General features: G+C 47.1%; 1 protein-coding gene across 4 annotated transcripts in view; it reads left to right on the top strand.

The window, feature by feature from the left end:
- The window catches only part of VPS35L (VPS35 endosomal protein sorting factor like), a 114,877-nt gene that overhangs the window by 6,423 nt on the left and 81,530 nt on the right, over nt 1–26,924 (top strand). For all 4 annotated transcript variants that reach the window (XR_012380419.1, XM_025855505.2, XM_025855506.2 and 1 more), the window contains 7 exons: nt 2,038–2,137; nt 4,571–4,726; nt 7,207–7,329; nt 9,506–9,530; nt 12,266–12,342; nt 15,680–15,808; nt 23,217–23,301. Coding sequence is in view for 3 of the 4 variants with exons in the window: in XM_025855505.2 (XP_025711290.2) it covers nt 2,038–2,137; nt 4,571–4,726; nt 7,207–7,329; nt 9,506–9,530; nt 12,266–12,342; nt 15,680–15,808; nt 23,217–23,301 (695 nt within the window). In the remaining variant the exon portion in view is untranslated. The remainder of the gene's footprint in view (nt 1–2,037; nt 2,138–4,570; nt 4,727–7,206; nt 7,330–9,505; nt 9,531–12,265; nt 12,343–15,679; nt 15,809–23,216; nt 23,302–26,924) is intronic.

Genomic DNA, 26,924 nt, shown 5'->3' with positions numbered 1-26,924 from the left:
AAGCCAGGGGGCTGGGAGTGGCGTGGGGTCATGGTGGGAGGGGGTGGAGACTGAGGAACGAGGTGACCGGCTCTCTGTGCTCTTAGAGGCTCTTGAGTGTCCTCCAAGTTTTTAAAACCTGTTTCCCTTTTGATGAGACATTCCGGCTTTCAGTCATTTCTCTCTTTTTGGTTTTTACAGTAAGTATTCAAGAGCAGCCAAGTTGCTCCTGCAACACTTTGCTTGGAAATGTCCTCACCCCCGTACCCCATTTCATGGCTCCCAGGTTCTGCCTCCCGTAGAGCACCAGGATGTGAGCGCAGTCCAGCCAAGCTGCCTGCCACGTTATGACAGGCAGTACTTTTCCATGTCCAGTTACCTGGTCCTCGTTTCCACCTGAGGCCTCGCTAGACTGACCACCGTCTGAACTTCTAGGAGCTTCTGTCTGCAGCCACTGGCGTGTTGGAGGAGGGTTGAGGCTTCCTCTGCAGCTCTCCTGCCCTCTCTCCGAGCCTTCGCGACAATCACCTGTGACCGTCCACCCAGGGCGATGACATTTCTAGTCTGTCTTGCAAAACCTGTTCCGGTTCCTGAGCTGCTTCCTCATTTTTTAGGTATTTGTTACAGCAACACCCTCACTTCTCAGTCCCTGTTATCTGTCTTAGTTCATTTGGGCTACTATAAAAAAAAAAAAAAAAGACTACAGATGGGGACAATTATAAACAGAAGTATTTGTTTCTCCTGGAGGCTGGAAGTCTGGGATCCTGACACCTGCACGGTGTGTCTTCACGGGTTGGGGGGCTCCCTGGGGTCCCTGGTCTCAGGGCTCTGATCCCCCTCATGCGTTTCCTCCCTTGCAGCCTCATCACATCCTGAAGGCCCATCTCCTCTAACACCATCATCTTTGGGGGTGAGGATTTCAGAACTTAGCATCTCTTCTGTGCTAGTTGTGTGTTTTAATTCTACATGTATTTTAAGTACCGTAAGTTACCATTTTTTGCAGTCACTAATCTAGTTTTACCCACACCTTTACTTTTTATTACTCTAAAGTAGGTATGGGTGATAGGAGCGTGTACCTGCACATATGTGTACATATTATATATATATGTTTTGTTTTTGATTGAGATCACTTTGTTTCCACATGTAGCTTTTTTTTCCCCCGTTTTTCTTTGCCTCGAAGCTCTTCAGCCCTTATGACTGAAGGGCAGTTTCCGTAGGTGCAGAATTTTTGGTTGGCAGTTAATTTCCTCGGGACTTGAGTGGTACCATCCCTTTGCCTGCTGGCTTTCATCTCTGCCGAGACAGTAATCATTCTTTGAAAATAGGGTGTCTTTTTCTAAGAAATCCTCTCTCTTTAGTTTTTAGCCATTTTACTATGGAAGCCCTAAGTCTGGTTTTAGTTTTGCTTTTGTACGGGTCCTGCTTGGAACACAGGTGTTTCTTGAATCTGTAGCTTGATGTCTTTAGTTTCAGCTGTCATCCCTTCACACACTGCTTCTGCGCATTCTTTCTCTTTCCCTTTAGGGTACCACTTGTATGTGTGTTAGACCTTCCCTTCCTGCCCCTTGGTGCCTTTCCAGCTCTTCACTGTGCTTCATGTCTGTCTTCCCCACGTGTGTCAGCGATCCCTTCACAAGACGGATGAAAACATGTGCTCTTTGTCTACTTCCTCTCAGCTTCTTTCTCTGGCTTTATTCAGCTTTTGTGAACACTTTGCGGGGAAACCCAGAGCCTGATCTCTCGCTTCTCTGCGCCCCCTGCTCTTGAGAAGCTCTTCTTTCAAGCCCTGGTTGTCTCAGAGGAGAGGCCAGGAGGGGAAATTGGCTTCACTTCATTGAGTGCCCTTGGTTCTGGCATCTGGCCTCACGGGTCCCGGATGCCTTGGCAGCTACTTACACCATGAACTGAATATTAAAATTCTATTTAGCGTTTCTTGGTGTTGGTAGAAGTACTGTTCCGCTATAAACTGCTGTATCCTTGAGGAAGTCTGAGCAAACAGTTCTAGTGTTTTCTCTATCTCCCTCCACTGATCGTTGTCTGGGTTTTGCTCTCTGCCAGGCATTCCAGGAGCAGGAACTACAAGGCTGAGTTTGCATCATGCCGGCTCGAGGCTGTGCCGTTGGAGTTTGGGGACTATCACCCGCTGAAGCCCATAACGGTAAGTTTGTCAAGGGCTCTCCAACTGATGTTCTTACTCCACGAAATTACAGACCAGGTTCCTGGGTCTTTCCCATTTGCCAGCAGTAGCTGCTTTCACATTTATTTCCACTAGTTTTTTAGTTTTTTATTTCCTCTTTTTTGTGATGCTAACCTTACCCCCCATCATGTTCATTCTGCTCTTTTCTCACATTAGCGAGGTTGTCATGAGCGTGCGACACCTTTGTTCCTGACGTGGAGGTGTAAACCAGATACCTTCTTAATTTGCCTGTGTGGAACATTAAGAATCTCTCTTATTACCTGTAGAGGATGCTGTCCTGACTAGCATCTTGGTCTGCTTGTGAGTTATTTAAAAAACGAAAAGCAGGCAAGTGATTTAGATGGTCCCTCTCTTCTGGGTTAGTGCTGTTTGATTAGCAAGTAGTAGAAGCTGGGTGCGTGTCATCATGGGTGGGGATGAGGGTGACAGAAACAGACCAGTGGATACCAAGGACATGAAGTTTCCTAATGGCGGAGAGCCTGAGAATGCACAGAGGCCATTACTTAAAGCAGGAGATCCTAGATGGAGCTTCTGCCTCCTGGGGCCCCTCCAGGCCCTGTGGGCTTGTGCGGCCATGGCTGACCCGCCGGTGGGTCAGTTCCGGGCTTGCATCCTGTGGCTTAGTGACACGACAGCAGAGAGACTCTCTTCACTAGCAGTGTTTGTTGCCCAGCTGGGCTACGTGTCCTTCCCGGACCCACTCTGGTGACCAGGGGGTAGAACGTGCTGACTGATTGGGTTGGGGTAGTGCCCACCCCAGCAGGCCTGTAGAAGCTGAGAGTCGGGGAAGGCTCCTTTCCCAAAGAAAACATGGACTGTGAGCCTGGGAGATGGAGGACTGGATGCCAGGCAGACAGAATGACAAATGTGCACTAGTAGGAGGCACTTTGCCAAATCACCTGAGGTTGGCATCAGATCCTATGGGTTTAGGGCAAGGTCTTCAATAAGCCTACCCTTGCTTGAGACACCCACTGCCAATTTGGGGGACCCCAGGCCACTGGCCACCTGCACTTCTTACCAACTGGCTGCATATCCAAGATCTCCCTCAGGCTTGATAATGGGCTAGAACAACTCAGAGAACTCAGAAAAGTACTGTCCTTACAGTTTTATATAAAGGATACGGATGAGGAGCAGCCAGCTGAGTGACACTTAGGGTGAGGTCTGGGAAGGTTCGGGATCACAGAGAGCTCTGTGCCCTCAGCCTGTGGACATGTCGTGTGTCCACCAACCAGGAAGCTCACTGAACTTTGGTGTGTCCACACTTTGAATTGGGGATTTTATTACATGAGCGTGGTGGAGTGATTCCTTGGCCACATGATTGAACCCTGAGGTCAGGCTGATATCACCTGGCTGTGCTCACAGGCTTGTCCTTCTCGTGACCAGCCGCCACGCTGCGGCATCTCGTTAGCATAAATCAGGTATGACTGAGAGGCTTGTGAATGACAGGTACTCCAAAGACTAGAGCCCCCTTTCCCGGAACCAGAGACAAAGGCCCATTAGGCTCTCTTTTATCCAGCCCTCTCCATCATTCTATTATATCCCGTCCTCCCCTCTCTCTCTTTCTCTGAAGATGGGTTTCCTCTGCCTCCCTGTGGATACCTTCCTAAAGTGTCCGTTACTGTCCCTCCACCCCTGGCCCCTGGGTTTCCATAGCTTTCTCATTTCAAGAGGAGAGTGGAGGGCAACTTAGCCCTTCTGGATTTGGTCCTAAATTTTAGGCAGAGAGACTCTGGTTGGATCCTCTTGGCTCAAGGGTTCACCCCCAGTCTGGTCATCTGAACCTGGGGGGAGTTGGAGGCCAGTGGACCAAAGACATGGCTTCACCCTGCCCCACCCCTCAGGACTCACCAGCAGGTGGCATCGGGAAGTTCCCCGAAAAGGAAGGCGGGGCATCCACTGCTTGGCAGTGAGGACAGCTCGGCGGCACCCCTGAGACCGCCTTAAGAGCGTGACAAGCCTGGTATCTGGCGTGCCCTGGTTCATGACCCTCCCTAGACCTGTGGCACCTTGTGAGTGACCTGACAGGCTTGTGAAGATGTGGGCTCTGATGCCGTATATCCCAGAGGGAGTTTGAGCGCCCATGTTTTTGAGCAGCTCCCTGGTGACATGGATGCTGCTTGTCCGGGGCCATGCTTTGAGTAAGAGGGCCCGACGGGTGCACTTAGGGCTCACCTCCTGGGTCCTAATGGCCCGGTCTCTGACTCACCCCTCCTCTGTGCCTTCCCTTCCTCCGTAGCTGGGATTCTGAGTCATGTCCGTTTGTCACAGAAAGTAAGCGTTCCTGCCCAAAGCAGTGGTCGCTTCAATGAAGGGAATGAGCAAAAACCCATGTGAGTGTATCTCTGGGAAACGTCTTGGGAAACTTCCACTTGACCTCTTGGGTTTTCCCCACAGGTCACGGAGTCGAAGACCAAGAAAGTGAGCCGGAAAGGTAGCACTTCTTCCACGTCCTCCTCGTCCTCCAGCTCCGTGCTAGACCCGCTGAGCAGCGTGCTGGACGGGACCGACCCCCTCTCCATGTTCGCGGCCACGGTGGACCCCGCAGCCACGGTAATGCGGCCACTGGTGGTCGGTCCTGCGGGGGCGGGGGTGGCGGCTTTTCATCTTTTTTGCTTTCGTTCTGCACAGGTCATGCGGGGTGGGGTGGGGGGGGCATCATGTTTGTAACCGTTCAGCTGATCCAGGCGCCCACAGGGTCCGGCTTACGGAGGCCACCCCTCCTTTCTTTATGAAGGCGTTTCAAAATTCATTTTTGGTTTTAATTTCACCCTTTATAATTCCCTTATTTATTTATTTATTCTTAGGTAATTACATAAGTAGATCGCTGATTTTTCACGTAAGAGTTAAACACTGCCAACGAAGCCTGCGTCCTGTTGGCCACCTTTGAGGTCCTCAGTGATCAGTGTTTTCAGTGTCTCTTCTATCACTTCGTATTTCCTTTTCTTTTTAAAGACTTTATTTGTTTGAGAGAGAGGGAGCTCATGAGCACACACAAGCAGGGGGAGCAGCAGAGGGAGAGGGAGAAGCCATCTCCCTGCCGAGCAGGGAGCCTGATGTGGGGCTCGATCCCAGGACCCTGGGATCATGACCTGAGCCGAAGGCAGATGCTTAACGACTGAGCCACCCAGGCGCCCCTTTGTATTTTCTTGGGGATCTATCTGCGGTAGCACTTTGAGTATTTATACCCCTGCTCCTGTGTGAGTACCAACTACAGCAGTAACCGGATCTACTAAGCGTGTGGTGGGCATTTTCTCAGCGAGTTCTCGGGCTCACGCTGCCATGTGACAGGTGTTCTGAAGGGGCCCAGATGGAGGAGGAACGTGCAGATGCTGACTTCAAGCCCAGCCTGGCTGACTTCTGAATCCACACTCTGAACCATCATTCTCAGCTGGCATTGCCCACCTCCGAGTACTTTTTTTTTTTTTTAACTTGACAGGGTGTCTTGGGGAACTTTCTGTGTTCATAGTTAGGGAGCAGTCTTTTTATTTCGAATAGCTGCATTGCGTCCTAAAGAACGAGTACTTACTTGATGCTGGGCACGTGGACTGTTTCTGGTGTTCCTTGTCTTGGCCATGGCATGCCGGGCCTTGACCAGACACACGTCTCGGTGTGCATGGATTTTTGTGGGATAACTTCTTTTTTTTTTATAAAGATTTTATTTATTTATTTGAGAGAGAATGAGAGAGAGCACATGAGAGGGGTTAGGGTCAGAGGGAGAAGCAGACTCCCTGCTCAGCAGGGAGCCCGATGCGGGATTCGATCCCAGGACTCCAGGATCATGACCTGAGCCGAAGGCAGTCGTTTAACCAACTGAGCCACCCAGGTGCCCATCCTTTTTTTTTCTTTAAAGACTTTTCTGTTTAAGTAATCTCTACACCCAACATAGGACGCAAACTCACAACCCTGAGATCAAGCGTCGCATGCTCCACCGACTGAGCATCAGGCGCCCCTGCAGGATAACTTCTTAGAAGTTCAGTCCCCGGCTACGGCAATGTGTGTTTAAGGTTTTGAGGGCTACTGCCACGTCACTCTCCAGGAGGGCCTCACCGTGTTCTAGCACCGCCGGCAGCGCCCGTCTTCCTGCAGCCTTGCCACCTGGGATATTCTCGGCACTTGAACTCTGCCATTTTGGTGGTTGAAAAATGACCACTTGCCGTTTGCCTTGCCTTGATTCTTAACGTGTTTGAGTGTCTTTTGATCTGTCTGTTGGCCATTTGTGGGGAACTGGCCGGAAAAGTATTTTATCTAGTAAACCTTTTAGATTTGTGTTATTCTGCAATGAGAGACTGTCTGCCTTCTGCTTACTTTTTTTTTCCCCTTTAGCTTTGAGATATAATTGGTGAAATTGTTAGACATTTAAAATATGAACATGATTTTGCTATTTGTCTTTTTTTACATTTGTTTAATTTTGTTTTCATTTTTAATTAAAGTATTTATTTATTTGACAGGCAGAGGGAGAGGGAGAAGCAGGCTTCCCATTGAGCATGGTGCCTGTCTTGGGGTTCAATCCCACGACTGCCATGAGTTCATGACTTGAGCCAAGGCATAATGGTCCGAGCCACCGGGGTGCCCCGAATATTTGCTATTTGTATACGTTGTGAAAGCACTTCCCCCATCAAGTTAGTTAATAAATCCATCACCTCACATATTTACTTTTTTTTTTTAATTTGGTGAGAACATTTAAGTTTTACTCTCCTAGCAAATTTCAGTTTTATGATACCTTGCTATCAACTGTAGTCACCTTGTTTTCTTTTTTTTTTTTAAGATTTTATTTATTTGACTTTGACAGAGAAAGACACAGCGAGAGAGGGAACATAAGCAGGGGGAGTGGGAGAGGGAGAAGCAGGCCTCCCGCTGAGCAGGGAGCCTGATGCGGGGCTCGATCCCAGGACCCTGGGATCATGACCTGAGCTGAAGGCAGACGCTTAACGACTGAGCCACTCAGGCGCCCCATCACCTTGATTTCTTATACTTTGTTTTTAAAGACTAAAACAGTACTGTGGCTGAGAGCTTGTCTTGCCTTTCCTTAGGACAGCTCTAGAAAGAGACGAGACAGAGACGAGAACTCCATTGTAGGATCCGACTTCGAGCCCTGGGCCAACAAACGAGGAGAAATCCTTGCCCGGTACACCACCACAGAAAAGCTCTCCATCGTGAGTACCAGTATGCTCTTCCCCCAGGGCCCGCTTTGGACTTTGTAATTGCTTTTCGTCACTATGATTCTGCCCCCAAGTGCGTGTGTAGGATTTTCCTTCACACCAAGCAATTCTCTGATGCCTACTGGGTGTCCTGCAGCTCGACTCCGTTCTGACACAGAGAGATACCCGGAGATTGTGTCACTTCCCATGGGATAGGGACCTGGTCCCTCAACACTCTCTCCCACTTCACCGTCGGGTCATGAGTCCAGGTGGTCCGCTGTGCTTCTGGCTATCTGATTGTGCGTCGGATTCCCACCACCCTCTCCTTGGGTTTAGCTAATTTGTGAGGTGGCTCACAGAACTCAGGAAACCAGTTTACTCACTAGATTACAAGGATATTGAAGGCCCCGAATTAGCATCCACTGGAAGAGAGACCTAGAGTGAGGTTCCAAACAACCTCCTTCCCCGTGGAGTTGGGGGTCCTGCATGGTGGCATGTGGATGCATTCTGTTCACCAACCTGGAGACTCTCTGAGCCCAGTCCTTTTGGGTTTTTATGGAGGTTTCATTGCATAGACATGATTGATTAAATCATTGGCCATTGGTGATTGATTCACCCTTCAGTCCTTCTCCCTTCCCTGGAGGTCAGGGCCTGGGACTGAAAGTTCTAATTTTGCTTCCCTTGGAAACCTGTCCCCATCCTTAGGTGGGTCCAAAAGTCAGTTAACAAAAGACACCTTTACCACTCTCATCCCTTGGGAAACTCCAAGGGTAGTAGGAGCTTCTGTGCCAGGAATAGGATTTCTTACAAATCACAACATCACAGTTAATGTTGCCCCAACTCCTGGGCTCCGTACGTTTTCCTCATTGTGTCAGCGTTAGTTGGGAGAAAAATGTGCTCATTGGTTTCTCAAAAAATGTGTTAAGAATCAGGGCTCTGGCACAGTTCAGGGGAAGAACTGGAACATTGGAGCCCCATCTCTGGGGAGGTCTGAGTTAGGATGTGAGGAGCCTGCTCCCCCCCACCCCCCAGCTCCCACCCCCGAAGAAGGTGTGCTTCTTGCTGTGGCTCAGGTTTTCTTCCAGAACTGGAAGTTCACTGTTTGGGTGGCCACAAGGCGGAGTCGTTGGCTCCAAGCTGAGACCTGAGACCAGCCAGGGAAAGCAGGGGAATGCCCGTGTTACTGAGGACGAGGTTCAGGAGCTTATAACCAAAGCCCTCACCAGTGACGTTTCTCTCTTGACCCTGAAAAGCAGCTCAGAGGTGGGTGGTCCAGGGCTGGAACAGCAGCTCTTTCTGTCCTGCCCTGTCCAGTGTCCCCTCGTATCTGAGTTGTTGGAAGGAGGAGAGGGGAAAGTAGGATGCACCCTTGCTCATTTGAGGACCCCTCCCAGAGTCCCCCCTCCACACACCCAGTCACATTTGTCTTGAAGGTCGTCATGGGCCGGACGCAGGTGGAAGGGAAGCTGGGAAGTGGTGATCAGCGTGCCCTTCAGAAATCGGGGCTGGAGTAGGGAGGAGGGGTGGACCCAGTGGGCAATGGGAAGGCTCTGCCTGGATCCCTCCCCTCCTGGCTTCCTCTCAGGGCTGGAGCTGGGTGAGGGGGTTGCAGGCAGAATCGCTGGACTAGTCGTTTTGTTCTGATTTTCTGAATGCATTGACTTACTTCAGAGCGGTGATTTTTCAAGCAGGAGTAATTTTACCTGCCAGGGGACACCTGGCAATGTCTGGAGGCATTTTTGGTTGTCACAGCTGTGGGGATGTGACTGGCATCTAGTGGGTAGAGACCAGGGACGCTGCTAAACATCTTCCAGTGCCCGGGTCCGCCCCCACACAACAGGATTTTCCAGCCTCTAATGTCAGTAGCACCAAGGCTGTGAAACCCTGATTGAGAGGAAGGTAAAGGCAACCCCGTGATGCCGGTGCCCTGAAAATTTTTGCTATTTGTTGGCTCACTTTGAGCATCCTGAATTGTGCAGAAATTTGAACCTGCCGTAGTTTCTAGTGAGCTGTGTTTTCTGCCTTTGATTAAATAGTTCGGTTTTTCATTTGGATAAGTAAGTAGCTTTGTTGGAAAATGATGGGTCGTGTTGTCTTCATGCTACTTGAGTAAAGTGTCTTACAAGTTTTTTGTTGTTGCAGAAACTAGTCAGTTTTAAAAAATATTAACAAATTATTTTTGCCTCTGCAGAATCTGTTTATGGGATCTGAAAAAGGTGAGTTTTTGTTGTTGTTACTGTCTCAATGGGGAATTCTCGCATAACCTTTAGTTTCACAAAGGAAAAAAGTTTGTAGTATCCGGTCTGGTGTTTAATTCCATTAAAGCTGTTCTTTCCTAGATTATGTACAGACTTAGTAGAATTGAAATACATATTGATATGATTAGTGGGGGAAAAAAAAAGACCAAAGGAGTTTCTAAGAGTAAAACATTAGCTCACTGTCTGATTTTAGTTACAGAGCGGTAGTAGTCTCCTCTCTGAGTACCTCCTCACCAGCTGGAAAATAGTTAAAATTCTCCTTTTTAGAGATCCATTACTTTGCCTTAAGTCTTTACCCTCTCCCTGTGAGAAGGCAGATACATTGGGGACAAGAGTCGCAGTCTTATTGACGACTGGTCCGTGAACACTGCGGTCCTCAGTTTCTCCTGCCAGGACACATGGTCAGAAGCTCTGGACCAGTGCACCTCAAACTAGCTCTGCAGCAGGCTCACCTGAGCAACTTTCATACAAACACATACCACGGGGCCCCACTGCACTTGTTGAATTTACCTTGAGGAGTGGGAGCCAGGTATTGCTTTTTTTTTTTTTTAAGATTTATTTATTTATTCGAGAGAGCGTGGTGGGGGGAGGGGCAGAGGGAGAGGGAAAGAGAGTCCTAAGCGCACTCCATGCTGAGTGCAGAGCCCAATGCAGGGCTCATGGTCACGATCCTGCGATCACAACCTGAGCCAAAACCAAGAATTGGATGCTTAACCGATTGTGCCACCAGGACACCCCTGCAAAGTGCTTTTTTGAAGCTCCCAGGTGATTCTAAGGCACCTGACAGCTCATGTGCCACTGGGGTGCAGGTGAGCACAGTTGTGATTTGTGTGCAGATCACTAGTATGGCAGCTGCAACTCTCCCTCGTCCTCTGCAGGTGGGAGCAACACTTTAGAAATGAGGAGAGTGGGAACACCTTTGTTAGGGCCGTAACTTTGACCCCAGTCCATGAAAAAATAAATCCGACTGTTGCATATCTACCAGTTTGGAAAGATCAGAAAGATTGATGAGATGACTTGCTGGTGAGAACGTATAGGATCAGGCACTCTTGTGCTGCCAGTGGGAGTGTAAAGTGATAAAACCACTGTGTAAAGCACTTTTGTGGTTATCAATTAAAATTGAAGTTGGGCCAACCCTTTGACCCAGCGGTTCTATTAGGATATGCTGTAGGCCAGAAATTGGCAAACGACTTCCTGCAGGCCAGATCTGTTTAAGCTTGTAAATAAAGTTTTATTGGAACACAGCCATGCCAGGTTGTTTACATATTGTCTGCAGCTGCTTTGGGGCTAGAATGGCAGAGTTGAGTACCTGTGACAGAGACTGTATAACTCACAAAACCTAAAATATTTATATCTGGCCCTTTACAGAAAACGTTTTCCACCTTTACCCAAGTTCATGTTTTTCTTAAAGTGTGGTCCAAGGGCCGGTAGCGTTGACATCACCTAGGAGTCATTAGAAAGGCAGAGTCTCAGGCCCTGCCAGGCCTACTGAAAATCCGAGTTGCATGCTAATTCATCTGTAAGTGATTCCTGTAAAAGTCTGAGAAGGCGCTGCCCTGAAGAAATGTATGTGTCTATGAACCAGGGACATAGAAATGTTCACAGCAGCATCATTCATGGTAGCCCCAAACAGGAAACAACCCAAACATCCATCAACAGTAGAATAAGAAATACATTGTGGTGTATTCACATAGTGGAAAATAGTAAACAGCAGGGAAACAGTTCTGTGTAACAACACGGGTAAATTTCATCAACTAAAGATAACGGTGAACAGGAAGCAAAACCGTATCTGGGCTGGGTGGTGGTCGCAAGGTTTTATAATTATCCATTAAAATGTACATGTATGCACTTTACATATTGTATTTCAAATTGAAGGGAACAGTAGAAACGAAGTAAAAAAACAAAAACAAAAACAAACATTATTTGGAAACTTAAGGATTCGTTTGTTAGTAATTAAATAACTGCACCATGCTCTCAGCCTGATCCCAAACAAATCTTTGAGCTAACACCAGACCGAAGTAGCCAGTGCCTTCAAAGAATGAACTTCTGATCCTGAGAATGAGTTTGGGGGGCAGGAGCAGGGGGAACTCAGATCTAGAACAGAAGCCCCTTGCAGATGGGGAAAGGTTTCTGAGATGAGGAGCGCTGGAGAGCCAGCTGGACAGACAGCCTCACTCTGCTGGCCCATGCCCCGGAGGGCGTCCCTTGGTCTCTGTCCCGCCAGCCCGTGGATGGGATGGTGAGAATCGGCTGACAGGTGATGGTAGGAGGCGTGGCTAGCCCTGTTTGCCTGAAGAGTGGGTATCCGAGTGTGACAGTCCCACACCGAGGCCAAGCCTGAGAGGGCCTTTTGTTGGTGGAAGACAATGGCATGATGGATTTTTGGCGTCCTTCCCTGGTCTGCCTTTCTTTAGAAAACAAATGATTCAGTGAAAAGTTTGTAAATACCGAATGGAGTGTGGAACCATTTCAAGGCTGGCCCACTGATCTCTGGGGGCAGCTTCTGAGCGAAAATGTTTGCAGTGGAACTTTGGTTATATAAGGACATGGTTTTCAAACTCTCGGAGTTGTCTGTAATGAAGTTGTTCCCTGGTCCCCTTATTCACGTTGAGGTGGAGAGTGAGAGATGCCTTCCCTTGGGGGTGTTGGGGACGGAGAAAGCCACCTGTGTGACCTCAGTCCATTCTGTTTAGGCAAAGCGGGGACTGCCACATCCGCCATGTCGGAGAAGGTTCGGACCAGGCTAGAGGAGCTGGATGACTTTGAAGAGGTGAGTGAGCAAGTTGTTGGCCGAGCGCGGGGAGGACCGGCGCTTTTGTTTCCCCTGCCAAGTGAGATGCGTTTTGGTGGTAATTCCCAAGCTGCGCATTGTGTTCGTTCCTCCCGAGGCACCAGTCGATCCAGGGGAAGTGGCCAACGGTGCAGTTGGCTGAGTGCGCAGGACCTGCCTTGGGCTGGTTTTCTGAAGGTGTCTTGTCGCTGTGATGCCTGAACAGACCCAGGTCGTGTGGGGACAGGGTCTAACTGGAAAAGCCAGCTGGAGTCACCTCCCTGGGAAGCGCCTTGAACAGGAAAAAGAATCATACCTTGTGCAGAGGCCTCTGCTGGCTTGCTGTGGCTCACACGAATCTTTCAGAAAACATGCTTTTAGAGAACACGACTCATTTGCAAACTCTTAAGACTGATGAATTTCACATGTAAATCTAGTTTTTTGTTTTTTATTTTTTATTTATTTTTTTAGATTTTATTTGTTTATTTGACAGAGAGAGAGAGAGAGAGAGAGAGGGGGAACACAAGCAGGGGGAGTGGGAAAAGGAGAAGCAGGCTTCCCGCTGAGCAGGGAGCCCGATGCAGGGCTTGATCCCAGGACCCTGGGATCATGACCTGAGCCGAAGGCAGTCGCTTAACCAACTGAGCCACCCAGCACCCCTGTTTTTGTTTTTAATTCCACCTGCTAACTGAGGGTCCACATTCCTGCACTTAACCAGGGCATGTGCCATCCAGGTTATACAGTCCTTCCTGTCCCGATTCACTTATGAACACTACAGGCCTGGCCCCTGGAGGCAGGGGAGTTTGCGTCCCCTGGGATGTCACTTAGAGAGGCCACCTAGCGTCCTGAGTAAGAGACTCGGGAGCCAGACTGCCTGAGTTTGAATCTCGGCTCTACCGTTTGGCAATTCCAGGATTTGGGGCAAGGGGCTTAACAGCTTTGTGCCTCAGTTTACTTATCTGTAAAATGGGGGATGCTGCATCATACTTGCCTCTTAGGGTTGTTCGAGGAATGAAATAAGTTAATGCATATCAAGTGCTTGGACCAACACCCAGCGCATGCTGTGTGCTCTTGTTAGTTGCTGTCAGCACCGGCTTAACCTGAGTCTGGAGGCCTTACCTAGCTCAACTGCCGACAAGCAGAGTGCCCTTGGGTGTTCCCTTTTCCTATATCTGCATCCCTAACTAGAACATGGGCATAAAGAGTATAGTTGTTTGGACACAGTGGTAATGCTTTGAAATCCACAAAGGGCCTTGTGATGGCAGGTGCCATCGCTCTGTCCTGCATCTTGCCCCTCAGTTCAGGGTCCTTCCAGCTCTGAGACCAGAGCTGTTGGGTGCTCAGCAAAGTCTATTCGCCCACCCTCTTATTTCCCAATTCAGAAAGGACACGTTTTGAATTAGGGTGCCCGGGAGCCTCGGTCTGCATGTCCTCAGCCAACCTTGGCTAGCAGGAGAGGAATTGCTGAGCATTTTCATCGACGCTCTTTAATCCAAGTGTTACCTGAGCTGGCTTCAGTTGCAAATGGGGACTCTGTTGAAGGATACAAGGCCACTACCTGAGCCCAAGGGTATGGTAGCCTGGAACCAGGAGTTAAAGAATCACCCAGACACCTAGCCAGCCACCGTCTGCCTTTCTCAGTTCTCTGTAGCATTCAGTCACTGACTCTGTACTTGTTGTACCCCCAGCCCCCTCCAAGATTGATTTTCTTGCTGCTCCTTGCTCTAAGCAGCAGATGGCTGCCCCCTGGCTTCCAGGCAAACATTGCTTATTAGTCAGGGCAAGGCTGGGTTGTACTGTGCTAACAAATGAACCTCTGAGATCGTAACAGAAGTTTATTTCTTATCACATTACTCATCCAGTGAAGGTGACAGACACACCACCATCTTGAGATGCTGCCATCTCAACAGATGGCTTCCAGGGTCATCACCGCAGAGCTGAGAAAGGGTTATTCTCACCGCCTCAGCCCAGAAGGTACACGTGCCACTGTGCTCACAGCCCGTTGGCCCAAATTAGTCACGCGGCTCTTCCTACTGCAAAGGGACAAGGAGGGCCCTATCCTGCAGTTCAGGGATCTGTTGGGATCAGTCCAAATTTCCTGAACCTTCTGCTTGTATTTCTTTAATAAAGAGTTCTTTGCTTTGGATTCCAGGGAACACTGATAGAAAAAAGATTTAGTTCATGGTCTTGTGTGGGTTAACAGGACCCTCACCCCTGTGAGCTTTGTAAATAAATAGCACTTAACAACAGCCAAGGATTAATGAGCAGGTGCCATGTGCCAAAGGCTCTGCTAAATCTTTACATTCATTGTTTATTTCATCCCTGTGATGATCTTGCTTTCCTTCTGCCACAGCTTTTTGTTGTGGTCGGCTCTCTGTCCTGAAGGCACTCCCCATGGTCTAGTTAACAGCCCCCACCCCCCACTTTCGCCATTGTCCAGTAATACCTGCACACCCCTGAGTGTTTGGCTCAAGCATCCCTTCCTCCAGGAAACGATTCTTTTTTTTTTTTAAGATTTTATTTCTTTGACAGAGAGCGAGAGCACAAGCAGGGGGAGCTGTAGAGGGAGAGGGAGAAGCAGGCTTGTCACTGAGCAGGGAGCCCGATGCAGGGCTCAGTTGATCCCAGGACCCTGAGATCATGACCCGAGCTGAAGGCAGATACTTAATTGACTGAGCCACCCAGGTGCCCCCAGGAAACCATTCTCGACCACCAGTCTAGAGTCCATTCCTTCGTTACTGTATTTCTTCCATTCTGAGATAAACCTTTTCCCCCACATTTGAATGTCCCTGAAATTGGGCTGCGTCTCTCAATTAGTGCATGTCCGTGAGTGGCATTTTTTTTTTCTAACTTAGTGGTACCCAAAGAATTGTGCTTCCTAGAATGGGCACCTCAGATTCAGTGAACTATGATGTAGGTTTTCATAGAATTGTTTCCTCTGGAGCATTTATCTCCATTTATATTAATATCCATCTCATCCTCTGTATATGAAACTCCGTTAGTGCAGAAATAATTTTTTTGCTCATCTTTCTGTCTCGGGCATCTGGTGTCCCCTGCTTGGCACACAGTGGTTCCCAGTGATTATCTGAATCATTGAGCTGAGGGCTGACTTAGGTCTGACTTGCTCCAAGGTCAGTCTCAGTGCCTGTGCTCTGCTTGTTTTTGCAGAAAACTCAAAAGAACCTCTTCAGTCACAAGATGAAACTGTCAGTCCTGGTTGGGAGTATGAGAAAAACTTAGAGACCGAAGCTCAGCCAATACTCAGTATTGTTCACAGGGTGGTGGCCAAATGTTGTTTTTCTTTTTGTGCTTACACCTTCCTACTTTCTGCCCACAGGGATCCCAAAAGGAACTGTTGAATTTGACTCAACAGGATTATGTGAACCGCATTGAGGAGCTCAACCAGTCGCTGAAGGACGCCTGGGCCTCGGACCAGAAAGTGAAGGCTCTAAAAATAGTCATCCAGGTCAGGTCTAGTGATTTTTTTTTTTTCCTTTCCTGAGAATTTCCTATGTAAAACTCCTTTATAGGTAATTAAGGTTTTTCATAGGCCTGCCTTCAGGGTCTTACCCTACTTTTTTGCTTCTGTTCCATTTTCACATACTTCCTTTGAAAGGCCATGATGATGAATCTGTGTTTTTATGAGATACCTAATCCCAGGGCCACCATGTACAGCTGCACAGGTTGTATACTGCACAATTCCAGGACCTTCAGCTTGGATTACAGAATTAATGATTTTCCCTGGATTGTGCAGTTTTTTGGCCCTGATGCATCCACCGACACATTTATGGTTTGTACAAACTAAAGATTGACCAACTGTCTTGGGTTCCTTGATCAGATTTCCTTTGTATTTTTGGGACTTATGGTTGTGTGTCCCTGTTATGTGCATTTTTGGTTCATATTCTGCATAATTATGTGACAAAACATGTTGACAGTGTTAGGCGAGGTACATTTGTTGAATCCTTTGTTGACGAATTTGTTGATCCATGACAGCTCTTGGATCACAAGATCAAGTTCTGTAAGGAAAAGAGCTTATTCAGTTTCTTGACCCTTCAGGTCATTGTCTCTTGGCAAAACGTGCTCAGAAGTACACTGTAAAAGGACTCATGTGTGCATTATGATTTTCAGAACAGCATTTTATTTTAAAAATATAATCCTGTTCTTGTTCAATGTCATGGCAATGTGACATTTGTTTTCTCACCTGTTGATTTGGAGAGAGGGATGGAGTCTGGCAGTCTTGACACTGGGTAGTTGAAGTCTTTTAAGACGACACTTTCTTATAGCCGGTGCTTTTTTTTTTTTGGTGTTTTATGGCAGAGGCAAACCTGAATTCATTTCCCTTCGATCACTGTTGTTAGTTTACAAAGTAAATACTCCCGAAGAAGAGTCCTCTCATCCTGGATACACGTGATAGGGTTGCTTGCTGAGAGGCTCAAGTAAGAAAATATTAAACTAACAAGCGCTTTTTCGAAGTATTTTTATTGGCAACATCTCCCCATAAAGGACTGGAGTGTAGAGAACTTGATGTCCGAGAGTTTTTACATCTGGAGATTTGATTCATGTCTTCTCAAAGAAAAAAACCTTGGAAGTGTTTCATTAACTTCACATCTGGTTAATAGTAACTATTTTACTTTCGATACTTTAAAGGCTGCTTCTTTAACCAAAAAAGAGAATCGGGGGTGGGGCAGAGTATGGAGAAATGAGCACAGTTCACTTTATTTGCTTTGCAGTAAGGTATTCTGTTGTGTGGTGGATTTATTGAAATGTATTTCAGTGACTTTTTAGTAAGTTACTTAATTATTACCCAATTCAATTTTAGAGTATGTTCTTTTTTTTTAAGATTTTATTTATTTGACAGAGAGACAGCGAGAGAGGGAACACAAGTAGGGGGAGTGGGAGAAGCAGGCTTCCCCCTGAGCAGGGAGCCGGACGCGGGGCTCGATCCCACCACCCTGGGATCATGACCTGAGCCAAAGGCAGATGCTTAACAACTGAGCCACCCAGGCACCTCTAGAGCATGTTCTTACCCCTTCCCCCAAATTCCCTCAAGCCTGTTTGCAGTCAGACCCTGACACTTCCAGGCCCAGGAAACCACTGATCTGCTTTCTGACTATAAATTCGCCTTTTCCGGACATTTCATAGGGATCATTCAACATGTAATCTTTTGCCTCTGGATCCTTTCACTTGGCATAATGTTTTTGAGGTTTGTCTGTGCTGCAATATCAGCACTTTGTACCTTTTTACTGCTGAATAGTATGCCATTGAATGGAGAACCACATCTTACTTATCCCTTTAACAAGTTGATGATGGACACTGAGGTCATTTCCACTCTGGCTAGTAACGAACGATGCCACTGTGAACATTTGCGTACGAGTCTTCATGTGGACACGGGCTCTCGTTCTCTCGGATAGATTCCTAGGAGTAGAATTGCTGAGTCCTGTGATAAGGGAATGTGTAACTTTCTGAGAAATGGCCAAAGCATTTTGCGTTTGCATCCCCACGAGCTGGGTGTGAGGGTTCAAGTTCCTCTGTTTTCCGACGCTCGCATTACTGTCTGTCACTTCGATTACAGTCACCCTAGCGGATTTGAAGTGGTATCTCATGAGTGGTTTTAATTTGCAATCCCTGGCAACCGATAAGGTCAAGCTTCTTTTCATAGGCTCATTGGCCATTTTTATATCTTTGTTAGTGAAAGATTTAATACGACTTGCCCATTTTTAAAAATCACATTATGTTCTTGTTACTTTTTTTTTTTTTAAAGATTTTGATTTATTTTTTGAGAGAGAGAGAATGATAGAGAGCATGAGAGGGAGGAGAGTCAGAGGGAGAGGCAGACTCCCTGCTGAGGAGGGAGCCCTGTGCGGGACTCGATCCAGGGACTCCAGGATCATGACCTGAGCTGAAGGCAGTTGCTTAACCAGTTGAGCCACCCAGGCGCCCCTCTTGTTACGTTTTGACAATTCTTTATGCTCAATACAAGTTCCTTATCAAGTATCTGATCTATGAGGATGGTCTCCTAGTCTGTGGCTTGTCTTCATTTTTATAATAGTGTCTTTTGGAGTGGAGGAGTTTTTGGTTTTAGCGAAATTCGATCTATCAACTGTCTCTTTTGGCTCATGATTTTGGAGTGGTAGCTAATAACTCTTAACCTAACCCAAGGTCATGAGAATTTTTTCCTTTGTTTTTTTTCTAGAAGCTTTTTTTTTTTTAAGGATTTTATTTTTTTTTAAAGATTTTATTTATTTATTTGAGAGAGAGAATGAGATAGAGAGCATGAGAGGGGAGAGGGTCAGAGGGAGAAGCAGACTCCCCACTGAGCAGGGAGCCCGATGCGGGACTTGATCCCGCGACTCCAGGATCATGACCTGAGCCAAAGGCAGTCGCTTAACCAACTGAGCCACCCAGGCGCCCCAAGGATTTTATTTTTAAGTAATCTCTACACCCATAGTGGGGCTCAAACTCCCAACCCCAAGGTCAGGAGTCACATGCTCTACCGACTGAGCCAGCCAGGTGCCCCTCTTCTAGAAGTTTTATAATTTTAGCTCGTCCATCTAGGTTTATGGTCCATTTCGAAGTGATTTTTGTGTCTAGTCTAAGGGTCTAGATTTGTTTGTTTTGCATGTGGATATCTGGTTGTTTCAGCAATATTTGTTGAAAAGGCTTTCTATTCCTTATTGAATTATTTTGGCACCTTTGTTAAAGTTACCTGACTATAAATGTAGGGGTTTATTTCTGAGCTCTTAAGTCAATTCCAAAATATCTGTGTAAGTCTGTCCTCATGTTAGTACCACACTGTCTTGATTACCATATTTTTATGGTAATTTTAAGATTTATTTTATTTCAGAGAGAGCGCACATTGCGCGTGCGTGAGTGTACAAGTGCAGTGGGGAGGGGTAAAGGGAGAGGGAGAGAGAGAATCTTAAGAAGACTCCGTGCTGGGGCACCTGGGTGGCTTAGTTGGTGAAGCATCTGCCTTCAGCTCAGGTCGTGATCCTGGGGTCCTGGGATTGAGCCCCGCGTCCGGCTCCCTGCTCCACGGGGAGCCTGCTTCTCCCTCTCCTTCTGCCTGCTTGTGTGCTCTTTCTCTCTGTCAAATGCATAAATAAAATCTTTAAAAAAAAAAATGCCGAGCGGAGATCCTGACACGAGGCTCGATCTCATGACCCTGAGATCAGGACCTGAGCCAAAACCAAGAATTGGACGCTTAACCGACTGTGCCACAAAGGCGCCCCTATGGTAAATTTTGAAACTGGTTAGTGTAAGTCTTTTAACTTTGGTTCTTTTTTTTTTTTTTTTGCCCCACAAAATTATTTTGGCTATCCTGGGTCCTTTGCATTTCTATGTGATTTTTAGTATGCGCCTATTTCTACCTGCCCTGTCCTCACCCCCCACCCCCAAACTGGGATTTTGATGGGGATTGTGTTGACTTTGTTAGGTCAGTTAGAGAGATTTGCCATTTTAACAGTAGTGCATCTCCTGATGCATAAAATATGCATCATTCTTTCTGTCGATGGGCATCTGGTTTTTCCTTTTTTCTTCTTTGTTATGAACGGTGTTGGCGAGATCACTCCTGGACAAGTCTGCTGGCCCCTCTGGAGGTGAGGACCCATAGCTGAGAGTGGAATTGCTTGGGTGCTGGGCATGTGCCTCTTGAGCTTGACCGGGCAATGCCAGATTGCTTTCCCTCGCAGCTGTGCCCCCGCGCACTCCTAGCAGCACTCGGGCTGTTTGAGTCTGTGCTGTTGAGTGACCTCACAACATTTGGTATGAGCGGACTTTCTGTTTATCATTTTTCCTATTTAGAAGGTAATAAAATCATATTGTATTGTGGTTTTAATTTGCAGTTCCCTGATTATAATATTGAGCCTCTTTTCACATGTTTATTGGCTGCTGGGGTTTCCTTCTCCATAGAGTGGCTTTGGTTGATTCTTCTTGCTCATTTTTTCCATTAATGGTGTTTGTATTTTTCTTATTTTTAAGATTTTTTTCCATGTATCTTTGGTAGTAATTGTCTTCTGATTAGTCTGCTTGCTTGCTTCTTTTGATCCATCTTCCTTTCTTAGTTTGCGGCTTTAGGTTATGTTTTACTGTATCCTTTTGTTTGGGCTATTTAATATATGTATGTGTATATAAATATATACATATCCAATATGTATATATGTAGATATATATTGAATTCTAGAAACTGCCTAGTGTCCTTGTAGAATGTTGCTAATTGGAAAAAATGAAAAACACCCTTTTAGTATTTTTCCAGCAGTGCTAATCAGTTCCATAGCAAGTATTTCAGGCAGAGTAGTTTATCAGTCAGCCGTTCAGGAAGTGTCTGCCATGGTGCTTCTCCACCTGGGCTGCACATCAGAATCCCTTGGGAGCTTTAAAAATGTCCTGAGTCTGAGCTGCACCCCAGACCAGCTTGATCAGAATCTCTGGGAGTGAGACCCAGATGCCGTTATTTCTAAAAGCTCCCCAGATGATTCCAGAGCTGAGAACACTTGGGCTGTGGGATGCTCAGTTCGTTCGGAGTATGCTGCAGATTGTGGATATCACAAACGCAGTGTGTCCTGGGTTCCAGCGCTGCTGTCACCTGAAGCCCTTGTTAAAAATACTGATTCCCTAGTACCTTGGCTGGAGGTTTTGACCAGTAGGTTTGGCATGGAGCCAGGGAATCTTTTTTTTTTTTATTATGGTAGGTTCTATGCCCAGCATGGAGCCCAGCACAAGACTCCAGCTCACAACCCCGAGATCAAGAGTCGGACACTTAACCAACTGAGCCACCCAGGTGCCCCAAGAATCTGTAATTTTAACACACACCCTAGGAAGCCTAATTTTTGTTTAGGAAACTGCACCAAGGCTTTAAAAATCTGGCATCTTCAAAATAGTGATTTAAGGGGAACTTCATTTTAGGACCTGATTATGACTTTAACTGTGGACCTAAAAAAAAAAATTCCGCTTCCTATTCTCTCGTGTGAAATGTATGTTCCGTGATACCAGCTTGGGAGAAAAATCAGTACATAGATGTTGGGAAGCCCCAGCTGTGTTTAATTTGCAATCTTCTGTTTGAATTCTGTCTTCTCATCTCACCACTGGGCAGTAACTCCTCTCTGAGGGGCTCTGGGTTGGAACTCAGGAGACGTCACATCCCTAGGAACCGAGGGCTGTGTATTGTAAACAGTCTCTAGGATTCAGAGTTGTTTGCTTTTTCCAAGCCCTGAAATCTCATGGGGCAGTTGTTGAAGTTGGAGCTCACATAAAGGGCATATGAAGAACACAAAGCAAGGCATCTGGAAATGGATTTCTACGAACGTCCAAATCCCACGTTTGGTGTCAACACCATTGTTTTAACAGCTTACGTTTCCCTCGCCCTTCTCTCCCCCACACCCCCCCCCCAAAAACATTTGGCTGTAAGAGGGTGTTTCACAAAACAGAAATGTTGTTTGCCTTTAGGCTGTAATGCTAAGGAGAAACTTTGTGAATTTAACAATTTAGAAATTGGGTGACAATGCCAAACGGAAAACCCGTATCAGCCTACCTCTTGATATGACAGACATTATTTCCAATCTTTGCACTTTGGAAATGCATATTAACGGACTCTGTCTTTTGTTTTTAAGTGACATATTTGTATCTAAAGGTCAAGCATTGGAATGATAGAAGATGGCAAATTATTTAGTTCCTTGTGCTTACTTTTGAATTTGTAAAGATTTCAGGGCATTAAGTTTTGTTCTCCAAAGAAGAAACAGGTTTTTTGTTTCTGATCATAAAAGATGACTTAATCTGGGGTGTTTAGGGCCACATTTTGTGGCTGTAGTCTTCCATTAAACATTCTGAATGTGTCGGGGTGCCTGGGTGGCTCAGTCGGTAGAGCGTCCAATTCATGATTTCACCTCAGGTCATGATCACAGGGTCCTGGGATTGAGCACCGTGTTGGGCTCCATGCTCAGCATGGAGCCTGCTTGGGATTCTCTCTCTCCTCCCCCTGCCCCTCCTGGCTCACGCTCTCACGCTCTCTCTCTAAAAAATAAAAAAAGATCTGAACATGTCAAGGGCCCTTTGGTGTGAGTGATACAGGCATAGGGATTGAGCAAAATGTTCCTAGTGTTGCATATCATAGTTACAGGGAAATGTGCTCTTTGAAGCTTGTCATGTTTCCTTTTAGAGGGAAATTTGGAAGTGAGAATAAATAATAGATGCTATGGGGATAACATGTACAGCATAGGGAATATAGTCATTGCTATTGTGATAATGTTTTATGGTGACAGATGGTAGCTACACTTGTGAGCTGTATAGAGTTGTCTATAATGTATAATAATATGCAACAATGCTATGTTGTACACCTGAAACTAACATTGTGTGTCAACTATACTTCAATTAAAAAAAAAAATAGTTGCTCGTTTAAGAAACCCTGGAGATGTACTTATGGCGTCATTTCATAGAAAAGAATGTTGAAGAAGCAAGACCATCCTGAGATAAACCAGAGGAAGCTGTGCTGAAAAGCACTTGGAACAAAGCTGGAGTCGTTTGTGAGAACATTGATGGGAGAGGTGTCCTTGACCTCTCTTGGTGACTTTGATGCTGACCCTCGTTCGGTGTATAAGCAAAGACCCTTCTGGATAAGAGTCCTCAGTCCTGTGGCTTTCTTGGAGGGATGTGATGGAGTGTTTCTATAAGAGGCTCTGTAGTGAGCGGTCTGCCCCCCCATACCTTGTCAGAGGGACAGTGGTTTTGCTTCTCATTATGTTTCCAATGTCTGGCATGGGGCTTGGCACATGGAAAGCACCTGTGCTTGTTTGTAGAAATTAATTTTCCAGGCCTGGAGCATTGCAACCAAGTCAGACACGACACAGTGAATTTCCTTCTCTCTTCTCTTTTTTTTTTAGTGTTCAAAGCTTCTTTCAGACACAGGCGTTATTCAGTTCTACCCAAGCAAATTTGTCCTTATCACCGACATACTTGATACATTTGGTAAGTACTAGTCCTGTTCATCTTCAATCTAGGAAATACATTTTTTTTTTTTTTTTTGCCAGAAGTTGGGTGGTAGTGTTGCTTTAATTTCTGTTGTGGTTTAAGTAGTTGGGTGAAACATGAGGAAGACCAAACAACCACCCTGCCCCCACTCATTAACAAGGGTGCCGTTTTTAGAGAATCCTAAATGACCTGTTTTCTAACCTTCTGAGAGGCTAGTGAAGCAAGCAGGTGAAGCATGGGGGAGCTGGGGAGCACACATCCGGTCTAAACCAACTCCCGTCCCTTGACATGTCATGGTGCCTGGAACTCACTTTGTCAGAACCGAACTCGGCTTCTCTTCCCAGCAGCTGCAGTGGGTTTCTGTCCCAGGGAATGTACCCTGTGCCCGAGCTGGAAATGTGAGAATCTTCTCCCCTGCGCCCCATGTCCAATCCATCACCAGGTTCTTCGGTCTCCTGGGTGTCCCTCCACTTTGTCTGTTTTTATCTGTCTTCACTGAACACCATAGTCCAAGCCACAGTCCTCTCCTGCCTGGACTGATTACTACAGCTCTTGTGAGGTTTCCTGCCACATCACGGCTGCCCTTTGTCCCATGCTCTCCCCATCAGGCAGAATGATCTAGACTGAAGAGAAGAGCCTGGGGCCCCTCTGGAGACACAGGGGGCTTTTGTGCTCCTTGGTGGTCATCGGTGGCCAGAGCATCAAGCCATTCAGCCCTCTATAAACTCTAAATGATGTTCAGTGGCAAGGTTCTCCCCAAGAACTAGCAGACAGAATCGTCTTCTGAGAGCCCAACACCTAGCAGATCAGAACAGAGACATTTGCTTTCTTGCCAAGGAGGGACCAGTGGACTCCCAACCCAGCAAGTCTCATCTGAAGCCCATAGAAAGATCTAATATGGCAGAAAACAAAATATCAAGCAGAGACCCCCATTTGCTTCACAGGAGACTGGGGTCTGAGTGTAGTAGCTAGAACAAATGATATAAAAAAGATCTAACTCCTAATCTTGGGAAAAGCGGGTATTTATTGGCCTATGTTGAAAAGTCCAGGAGTAGTTTCTGGATTCAGGAACTCAAACAGTGTGTTGGTATTTTCTAGTACTTGCCCTTGGGGTCTGCTCGTTCTCAAACTCTGCAAGGTGTTCTCCACTTGTATCAGTTCTTCCGCCGGTAGTCCCAGGACAAGGGAAGAGCTTTTTTCTTCCAAGCCTACAACGAAAAGTCCCAGAATTTTATCTCCTTGGCCTGGTTGGATCACAAGTCAGTTTCTGAGTCATTTTTGGTATCTGGCAGGATGAATTAGCAGATTATCCAGGCCTGGGTCACCCCAAACAAGAAAGGTGATGATGTTGCCAGAAGACAGGGGGATGGGAGCTAACTGGACCCCAAGAAGAGATGGCCTGGCTGAGTGACGGCCAATCAGGGTCAGGTGGCCCAGGCACTCTGCGGAGTGCCAAGGATGTATCAGCAAGAAGAGACAAAATTCCTCACTTTTGGGGGCTTATGTTCTGGTAAAAGGGATTTACAAAACAAGTAAGTAAACCCAATTGTATGTTAGATGATGATCAGTAGCGTGGAGGGAAAAAACAAAACAGAGGAGGGTAAGGGGTGGAGGAGACTGTGGTTTTAGTTAGAGTGGTCACGGGAGGCCCTGCTGAGACGTTGCTATTTGAGCAAGTGCTTGAAGGAGAGGAGAGATGAGCCACATGCTCTCTGGGGGAGGGAGAGTGCAGCCATGTTAGGCCGAGGACAGGGGGTGCAAAGTCCCTGGGGGAGGAGCGTGCCTGGCAGGTTTGAAGAGGCTGGGATGGCTGGAGGGGGTGTGCCGGGTGGTGGCTCAGGAGCTGACATGGCTGGAGGTCCTGGCGGGCCTTGTGGGCCATTGGGAGGACTTGGGCTTTGACCCTGAGAACATAAGGAACCACTGGGAGTGTTAAGGCGAGCAGGAATGTGATGATTTAACTTTTACTGGCTGCTTGTTGAGACTATAGGGCGGAGGTGGCTCAGGGAGCGTGGCTAGCACTTCAGGTGGGAGGCTGGGGAGATGGCGGAGATGGAGAAAATGAATGGATTTGCAGAATGGATGGGTGAGTTAGGCTCTCAGAATAGATACTCAGTCATACGCCCTTCGGGCCTTGATTTGTCCCCATGTGCAGCTTGCCTTCAGCAGCGAGGACATCAGTCAGGGAGAGAGGTCGGTGGTTGTGTCTGGTTCTCCTGACAGTTCTATTTGTCATGGTGGGTTAACACACCAGCCTTCTGGTTTCCCTCACCTGCCTCCTGCAAGTTTCTTCTGCATGAGTCAGCATTCTGAGTGAGACTAGCACAATGGATCGGCTTCTAACCTACAAGCCTGGCCAGATCCGGACATTAACCTTGTGAGAATTTTGGGCAGCCGATCCGTCAGCCTCTGCTGGCATCATCCCAGTCCCCTCCCTTGGCAGGCCGGGATATGGTGCACATGCCTGTTTTTGCCCTATCCCAGAGATTAGCTGGGCTGAGAATTGGTAACAGCAGTGATAAACCCTCAACAAATAATGTCCTTGGGCCTGACTCTGTTCTGGGTGCTTTAGAGATATTACATCACGTTGTCTTCATCACAACCTGTGAGGTGGGGTCTCTGATGACCCCATTTCACAGGTGAGGGGCCTGAGGCACAGAGAAGTAAAGTAGCTCTCCCAGGGTCGCAAGGTGGGCAGTAAGCGGCAGGCCTGGGATTCTGAGTTTTCTCTGTAGTCAAAGACCTGTTTTGTTTCTCTTGTACTTGGCTCATGGGGGAAATGTTGCTCTCCATGAAAATTACAAATGTGTGTTAATTTGACCCTGGCATCTTCACCTCTGGGAATTCATCCCATTTGTGATAGCGGAATCCTGGAAACAACCCAAGTGGCCATCACTGGGGGACCAGTTACATAAACGAGGGTCCATCTGTACCCCGGAGCATAGGAAGCCCACAAGAAAGAGTGAGGGTGTGCTCTGCATTCCGGTGTGGAGAGATCTCCGGGGTATATATGTCATCACGTGAAAAAATCAAAATGCAGAACAGCTGTAAAGTATGTTCTGTTTGTGTAAGAGAGGAGGAGAAATTAGAATACTTGTTCACATTCCCTTTTATTTGCCTGAAGAAACATTTAGAAGGATGTCCAAGAAATTCAGTAGCAGTGGGAGTCCTCAGAGGCCGGCGGGGGCTGTGGAGTGGATGGGGATGGGCCAGAGAGAAACTTCCCTCATACCTTCTACAGCCTTTTTTGAATTTCGTATCAGAGGAGTATTTTTCTTTTTTGAAACCGAACATTCAAATGAGGTATCGGCCTTCGACGTCATTCTCCTTCCTCCACATCTCAGTGGTCGACACTCAAGTGTGAGGACCATGGATTTAGACAAGCACCACGGGTCTCGGAGCTAAAACTTGCCTTGGGCCTGGGAATCTCTAAAAACAGTGACAAGCCCCCCTCTTACCTCTAAACCAGTGGTCCCCAACCGTGGCTAAACACTTAAAGCACCCGGGGCGCCTAAAAATAGGCTGCCCTTGTCAGGACCTGTTGTGATTAGTATTCCTCAGGATTGTGAGGCAGACTGCATCTGCAGGTGCTCAAGGAGACTGTTGTGCTCTGCCCGTAA

Source organism: Callorhinus ursinus, unplaced genomic scaffold (genome assembly GCF_003265705.2).
Source record: "Callorhinus ursinus isolate GAN/ISIS: 27379988/994484 unplaced genomic scaffold, GSC_fseal_2.0 scaffold13, whole genome shotgun sequence".
NCBI classification, from domain to species: domain Eukaryota; kingdom Metazoa; phylum Chordata; class Mammalia; order Carnivora; family Otariidae; genus Callorhinus; species Callorhinus ursinus.
The sequence above is the reverse complement of the archived record's forward strand: the minus strand, read 5'-3'. Positions and strand labels throughout refer to the sequence as shown.